Source organism: Laccaria bicolor, genomic scaffold (assembly GCF_000143565.1).
Source record: "Laccaria bicolor S238N-H82 LACBIscaffold_72 genomic scaffold, whole genome shotgun sequence".
Lineage (NCBI taxonomy): Eukaryota > Fungi > Basidiomycota > Agaricomycetes > Agaricales > Hydnangiaceae > Laccaria > Laccaria bicolor.
In genome coordinates this window covers 205,163-212,731 of record NW_001889943.1, presented here as the reverse complement: position 1 = coordinate 212,731, position 7,569 = coordinate 205,163, and the positions used below count along the sequence as shown (strand labels likewise).

At 48.4% G+C, this 7,569-nt stretch overlaps 2 protein-coding genes and 1 pseudogene across 3 annotated transcripts in view; 1 reads left to right on the top strand and 2 right to left on the bottom strand.

The window, feature by feature from the left end:
* Positions 1-1,471: 1,471 nt before the first annotated feature.
* On the bottom strand, positions 1,472-1,744 carry LACBIDRAFT_316373 (uncharacterized protein; the record flags this gene model as incomplete). Its single annotated transcript, XM_001889751.1, has 1 exon — positions 1,472-1,744. The coding sequence occupies one exon, from the start codon at positions 1,742-1,744 to the stop codon at positions 1,472-1,474; it is 273 nt and encodes a 90-aa protein (XP_001889786.1).
* A 6-nt stretch (positions 1,745-1,750) lies between these two features.
* LACBIDRAFT_334933 (uncharacterized protein) lies at positions 1,751-3,128 on the bottom strand (the record flags this gene model as incomplete). The annotated part of the gene is made up of 9 exons (XM_001889750.1): positions 1,751-1,768; positions 1,830-1,895; positions 2,065-2,081; positions 2,146-2,179; positions 2,421-2,545; positions 2,636-2,793; positions 2,849-2,851; positions 2,907-3,057; positions 3,110-3,128. 9 exons carry the CDS (start codon positions 3,126-3,128, stop codon positions 1,751-1,753), a joined length of 591 nt encoding a protein of 196 aa, XP_001889785.1.
* A 1,743-nt stretch (positions 3,129-4,871) lies between these two features.
* The window catches only part of LACBIDRAFT_241379, a pseudogene marked incomplete at both ends in the record, with an annotated part of 5,334 nt that continues 2,636 nt past the window's right edge, over positions 4,872-7,569 (top strand). The window contains 10 exons of the mRNA in view: positions 4,872-5,105; positions 5,161-5,296; positions 5,349-5,397; positions 5,451-5,546; positions 5,588-5,672; positions 5,728-5,751; positions 5,801-5,886; positions 5,943-6,684; positions 6,737-6,993; positions 7,045-7,466. Coding sequence covers positions 4,872-5,105; positions 5,161-5,296; positions 5,349-5,397; positions 5,451-5,546; positions 5,588-5,672; positions 5,728-5,751; positions 5,801-5,886; positions 5,943-6,684; positions 6,737-6,993; positions 7,045-7,466 — 2,131 coding nt within the window. The remainder of the gene's footprint in view (positions 5,106-5,160; positions 5,297-5,348; positions 5,398-5,450; positions 5,547-5,587; positions 5,673-5,727; positions 5,752-5,800; positions 5,887-5,942; positions 6,685-6,736; positions 6,994-7,044; positions 7,467-7,569) is intronic.

Sequence of the window (7,569 nt, the reverse complement as noted above, 5' to 3'; positions counted from 1 at the left end):
TCTCTGGATCATCTGTCAAAACAATCCGAATTTGGAATGTGACCACAGGCAAGGTGGAGGCTAAGCTGAAGGGCTGCACAGATTCGGTGAAGTCTGTTGCATTCTCGCAGGATGGCAACCAAGTTGTCTCTGGATCATGGGATAAAATCATCCGAATTTGGAATGTGACAACAGGCAAGGTGGAGGCTGAGCTGAAGGGCCACACAGGTTGGGTGAACTCTGTCGCATTCTCGCAGGATGGCAGCCGAGTTGTCTCTGGATCACGTGACAAAACAGTCCGAATTTGGAATGTGACCACAGGCAAGGTGGAGGCTGAGCTGAAGGGCCACACAAGATCAGTGGAATCTGTTGCATTCTCGCAGGATGGCAGCCAAGTTGTCTCTGGATCATCTGACAAAACAGTCCGAATTTGGAATGTGACCACAGGCGAGGTGGAGGCTGAGCTGAAGGGCCACACAAGATCAGTGGAATCTGTTGCATTCTCGCAGGATGGCAGCCGAGTTGTCTCTGGATCATCTGACAAAACAGTCCGAATTTGGAATGTGACCACAGGCAAGGTGGAGGCTGAGCTGAAGGGCCACACAAGTTGGGTGAAGTCTGTCGCATTCTCACAGGATGGCAGCCGAGTTGTCTCTGGATCATATGACACAACAGTCCGAATTTGGAATGTGATGACAGGCAAGGTGGAGGCTGAGCTGAAGGGCCACACAGATTTGGTGAAGTCTGTTGCATTCTCGCAGGATGGCAGCCAAGTCATCTCTGGATCAATATGGGACAAAACAGTCCGAATTTGGAATATGACAACAGATAATTCTCACTCAATACTTACTTCAGACACCACATTGCCCGATGGCAGTAGGGTGAATGAATCTACCCCTGGGAAATTCCACATCATCTATCCCTTGCAGCAACCTAAGCTCGGCATGAATTTCATCACCAAGTTATCAGATGATGGTCACTGGATAATGGCCAACCACCATGACTGCTGTATCCCCTCTCAATATCGCAACTTTCGGTGTTGCTCAATTTGGGGCAGCCAAATATGTTTGGGGTATGAATCTGGCCATGTAGTTGTTGTTGATATGAATGCGGCACTATGAATAGTATCAGTATGTTTTCACATAATGCCTGCATTGTAAATACTAAAAACTTACCTTGAGCCTGAGGGCCATCACCTGGCATTACCAAGTCCAGTTCCTGTTTGTTAAGTCATTGTCTTGTTTAAAATATTGTCCGCTTCCAACTTGTCAACTAGAAAAATAATTCAAATGTCTTGTGCACATGGAAACAACATGGAAATCAAAAGCACTGGGACTTAACCCTTATGCAGCTGAGTGGGGGGCACGGTGGCTCAGGTGGCACCATCGTTTGTCTGGCTTGGGTCCGCAAGGTCTCAAGTTCGATCCCCCGCATGTGGAAAACAACTTAGACACCATGTGCATTCAACGCCCCTGGGAGACGCCGAGACGGGTCAGGTGTATGGGAAGGTGACGCGGTCTGTTGTATAGACCCTGATGCCGAATATGACGTACCCACGCCCCCCAATCACAATGATATCACAACCACGTTTACTCCTCTTATCTTGGAAAAAGAAGATTTGCCGAAGAAGCAGACTGGAAGGCTTGGGACAGGCCCTAGTGGCTGACAAATGATGTGCGAAAATCACGGAGTCGAGGCTAGTAAACCAGTCCCCTTGCCGATCAACAAACACCAATATGCCGAAGGGTTGGGTTATTCCACACATCTACGATTAGGCCTGAACGAAAATCTAAGGGGGCGTGAGGCCTCTGCTTGAGGAAAGAACTAAGGTCAAATGGGGTTAGTCTTACAGGGTTAGGGGGTTTCCCCACAAGAATGCCCGCCGGCGATAGCCACATGATGGTGTGCCGTGAGATCTAGGTGCGGTGATAAGGTAGCTCAGAGAGTAAAAGAAGCGATCGAGTTCCTACACTTGTAAGGGTTAAGCCATGGGCCCCCCTGAAAGTTCTGATTAGTGTTACAAACGGAAAGTCACGAAAGCGGGCATAAACAGCGGGACAGTTACATAGTTTAGGTAGCTCATACCCACGAAAAGTCCCGGTCTACATACTATCGTCATGTAACGTGATCGTTAGATTATCTCCGAATAATCATTGACATACACACATGCAGCTGAGTTTGGATTGCGGGGCAGGAAGTTCTCATGAACATTAAGTTGTAAAGTATTAACAGCAAACCAATGAAATTGATTTGAGAACGAACAAATTCATGAACATGAAAAGGAGACGAACACTGCTAGAATCCAACACACCATTTGAGTTACCTTGTAATGGCGGTTGTAACCTTCTCAATCTGTTCCAGCTGCCTTCCACCATGTGTTCATATAATCCCCCCACCTCACGTCTTCAATACCTGAGCCCTTGTCCTTCCATGGTACTTACAGTGCAGAGGATGTTATGTCGACGGTCGTCACAGAACAGGCACAGGGGAGGCAGTGCACAACATCCCAGAACTGTACAAAGCAGAAGAGGCAGGTCGGACGTATGAGATTGTATGACGGCCTGGCCTGTGGTAGAGTAATGCTCATAATTTGAGTGGCTCATATTTGGCACAGTATTCAGAATGAAAAACTGGGTATGGTAGAATGGGGACTTACAGCTTAGAGGAGTTGAACCGGCAAGGACGAACATATGGAGGTGTGTTCTACTTCCCTTAATTGATCGATTATGAACAGACAAACCTCGTTGTAAACATATCCCGCTTATGAAATTCCTGTCAGCTCGTGTGGGTGAGTGGACAGAGAGGAAAATTGAGCTGCCGTTTTTGTAGCAGCGAAGCGTAATGCTTGGGGGCATTGGCTATACCTTACCTTCTGCAAAACGTCAGGTCACCTCGATCCTGTAGATTAAGGACAAAGCAAGACGTACCGCTGAGAGGAACTGTAGTTACAAGGACCGTGGTATGGGTATAAAGCTTTGGCGGCCGCATATAGAATGCGATATGTTGCAAAAAAAAGAGCGGAAGGGAAAAGCTGAGGCCTGCGATGACGACAAAGGACAGTCTCGTTGGTTTTTACCTCTAGAAAATGGTTTAAGAACGCAAGGTTCGAAGCGAGAGGATAGAGACTCACGATGCGAGAGAAAGATCATGATGACAAGATGAGATTGACAAAGCCCGTCTTCAACTCCGAAGTGCGATGCAAAGCTCGAGTCTCGAGTTGGGAGGAGGGTGTCCCGATGGAGAGGAATACAGCGTGATGTTCATGTGTAATTATCAACAACGGGGATTCCAGTCGCTATGGCTGAAGTGGCGACGGCTTCCCATTATGTTTTTTGAACTGCTAAAAAAGCAATTAGCTTTCGATTTTAAACCGGCGCAGTGCGTATCCGTTTGTTGTGTCGAGGACAGCGCCAGCGTTTCGGTGAATGGTGGGGGAAGGAGAACGGAGGGACGGACGATGAGGGCAAATTAGTTCAAATTGGTGGGAACGAGAATGGCGTAATAAACACACCTTAAATGAAGCCCGCTGGCTCTGCCATTCCTACACCATGACACCCTGAACGTGTAGCGGCCACAGAGCAAGTGTAAGATGCTGGATTTTCGAGGTGAAGCTGCACAAGAGTCTATGATCGGACAAACGTTAATCAACAACGATGTGACCAACGTCATGACGTCGACCACCACGAACTTGTTCTGCTCCATATTCAACTGGGGTCTAAATGGAATACGCGTGGTTCCGTCTCGTTTACATAAGGTGGGTGTCTGATTGACATTGTCCTTGACCACCACCCTCATCTACGCGTCATCTTTTCCAGCTCGTTACTTATAGTTACCGCGTCTCGTCTACGGACTCGAGGTTACTTGTACAAGGCCTAAAGATTGATATCGATTATCCTTCGGATTCGTAAGGTTCGTCCATGGCGTATCGTCTTCTAAGCACTAGTTTCCTGACTATGCAACCGTCAGCGTCGTGCCATCCCCTCAGGCTCTCTTCATGCACATTAGGGATACGTTCCGGTCCCTTCGACAATGAGCTGAGGACGACTTGTAGCATGAGTTTTTGATGAGGCACAGAGCAGAAGGTAGTTGTGCAGGAGGGGTCAAGACGGTGTTGTATCTCAAGTACGAATGCCAACCATGTCTCTACTAAGACACTTGTACCTCCAGAACCGATGCCGAGGGCAGTTCACCAGCCCATTGAAACTCCAGCCAGCTCATGCTCTACGTTGACGCTGTCCTATCACGTAACGCATGTTACACGTTCAACACACATTGTAGCCCAACACAGCGCCGCCAACCGAACAACAACATCCGACACATTCAACTGTTTCATGATCTTCCAAACCTCGACGTCCATCCTCTCCGCCAATTTACACTCGATGACATTTGGGACTCAATCTGTCCAGCTCCCCTGCTCGACACTCGCTCAGGTGAGAGCCCAATCTGTCATTGGTAACTGTTCATTGAACGTCAACCTAACACGGGAATTGACAGACCACGCGTTACGCAGACGTTTCTAAGTAGGTAAATGTTTTGGAAAGTCCAGCACCAGGGATATACAGTATGGGATGGGTCTGAGGCAGCAGTACGTATCTATCTCTGTTCATCCAGCTACTTCGCTTATAACCCTCGTATCTCTCCATCAGTGAGGCTATGTCGGCTCCCTCGCATTTCACAAACGCTTCTCCGCCGTAATCCTCGTCCACGGATGATTTGAAAACCCTGTCGCCGCAATCAACCACCCCACAAGGGAGATGAGAGATGGACGACAAACAAAAAGGGAGTTTGATTGGAAGTATCATGGCTACGTATACGAAATGTACGGTACGTGCCCTCTTTCACCAATGTCTGCAAAATGTTCATGACGCTTTTAGGACGATGATTGATGGGTCCAGAAGCGCGCTGACATAGCTCACTCCGCCGCCGTCCTTCTGGAGAAGTGTCAACTCCTCAAGTACGAGAGGTCGTCAGGTCGATTCCAAAGTACAGAGCTCGGCCGAATCGCTTCATATTACTATGTAACGTACAACTCCATGATGGTCTACAACCAACATCTACTTTCGATGATGTCGACGCTCGAGTTGTTTAGGGTTTCCGCACTTTCAAACGAGTTTAAGTTTGTACCTGTAAGTGTTCTTCTTTGTGATCTCTTATGTGCCTTCATTGACATTTTCTCATCAGGTTCGACAAGAGGAAAAGCTGGAGCTCGCAAAGCTACTCGAGAGGGTACCGATTCCTGTGAAAGAAAGCGTCGAGGAGCCTGCGGCGAAAATCAATGTATTCCTACAAACCTACATCTCGCAACTCAAGCTCGATGGTAAGCGTTTATACGGCCATTCATCACTGGAACGATATTTACAGCCTTCTAGGGTTCGTCCTTGTCGCTGACATGGTCTTTGTGCAGCAATCTGCGGGGCGGTGTGTACTTATTAATTCCATCTCCCGACTTGTGCTCACTATGTCGCCTATAGTATCCTGAGGGCTATGTTCGAGATATGTCTGAAACGCGGCTGGGCTGTGCCTGCTAAAGCAGCTCTTGACCTTTGCAAGATGGTTGAGAAGAGGATGTAAGTTATCGTGGTTATTAAAGGTAGCCGTCGTTCACAAGTATATCAGGTGGGGTTCAATCGCCTCTTCGTCAATTCAAGGGCGTTCCTGCTGAAGTGATAAGAAAGGCAGAAGGCAAACAATTTGTGAGTGATATTTGTCCCCTATCGTTTCGTTGCTGACAATGCACGTCTTTCATAGCCTTGGTATCGTTACTTCGATCTGGTACGCTTTCTAAACGTTGTTTTGAGCTGCATTGCTCAAAGTCCTTTAGACTCCTCCTGAAATTGGTGAACTCATTGGAATCCCTAACGCTGGGCGGCTAGTGCACCGTCTTGTCCTTAGCTTCCCGAAGCTTCAGTAAGTTCTTATTGATGTCTGATTTTTTGAGTATCTCATTGACGAACTCGTTTTAGGCTCCAAGCACAAGTCCAACCTATCACTCGGTCGCTCCTTCGAATCGATCTTTCCATCTTACCTGACTTTTGATGGGATGAAAAGATCCACGGTACGGCGGAGATCTTCCTTATCGTGGTCGAAGATGTGGATGGAGAGGTGATACTCCTCTACGACTCGTTCATCCTCCGCCAACGATACGCGGAAGACGAACATAACGTTACGCTTACTGTGCCCTTGTTCAAACCTGTCCCGCCCAACTACTACATCTCTACTATCTTGGATCGCTGGCTTCACGCTGAAACTCGGCTTCCCATTTCTTTCAAACATCTCATTTTGCCCGAAAAGTTCCCACCTTCTACCCCGCTTCTCGACCTACAGGCCCTACCTCTTTCCGCCTTGCACAACAAGGAATTCGAAGCACTCTACTCCTCGACGATCCAAACCTTCAACAAGATCCAAACCCAGGTTTTCCAAGCTCTTTATACGACAGACGAAAATGTTTTCATCGGTGCGCCTACCGGTAGCGGCAAGACAATCTGCGCAGAATTTGCTCTCCTTCGTCTCTGGAGTAAGAGAGAGCAACCCCGAGCGGTTTGTATCGAGCCATATCAAGAAATGGTTGATCAATGAGTTGTGGAATGGCGGGCCAAGTTCGAAAAGCTACAAGGCGGGAAGGAGATCGTTGGTCTCACAGGGGAGACAAGTGCTGATCTGAGGCTTTTGGAGAAAGGAGACGTCATTGTCTGCACACCAACGCAGGTTCGTCACATCTTTCCATTCTACTTTCACTTTCTTTCTCACTTATTAACAGTGGGACGTCCTTTCACGACGGTGGCGACAATGCAAAAACATCCAAAACATCGGTCTTCTTATTGCTGATGAGGTCCAGTTGGTCGGTGGTGAAGTGGGACCCACCTACGAGGTCGTCATTTCCCGCACGCGTTATGTATCTGCGCAGACAGAAATCAAGACACGAATAGTCGCTTGTGGAGTCTCTCTCGCGAACGCCCGAGATCTGAGCGAGTGGATGGGTGCACCTTCTCACGCGATCTTCAACTTTTCACCAAGGTATTCCCCTTCCATTGCTCCTCGAAGGCCGCATACTAACGTTGTTACTAGTGCCTGTCCCCTTGATATGGACATACATCTTCAGTCCTTCACCATCCCCCATTTCCCCTCCCTAATGATCGCCATGTCAAAGCCTGCCTACCTCGCCGTTCTGGAGTACTCTCCCTCAAAACCCGTCATCGTTTTTGTTCCCTCCAGGCGACAGTGCCGCCTTACGGTCGACGACCTTCTGACTCACTGCCTAGCGGACGATAAACCTGATCGATTCCTCAACATCGAGCTTGACGACTTACAACCGCACCTGGACCACATCAGCGACAAGGGCCTCGTTGAAACGCTCAAACACGGTATCGGGTACTACCACGAGGCTCTCAATAAGCAGGACAAACGCATCGTTCAGCGCCTGTTTGAATCAGGAGCTATCCAATTGCTTGTTGCGTCAAAAGACACGGCTTGGAGCTTACCAGTGGCGAGTTACATGGTGATCATCATGGGTGTACAGTTCTATGAGGGCAAGGAGCATCGTTACATCGACTACCCAGTCATGGACGTTCTCCAAATGATGGGCCGCGCTGT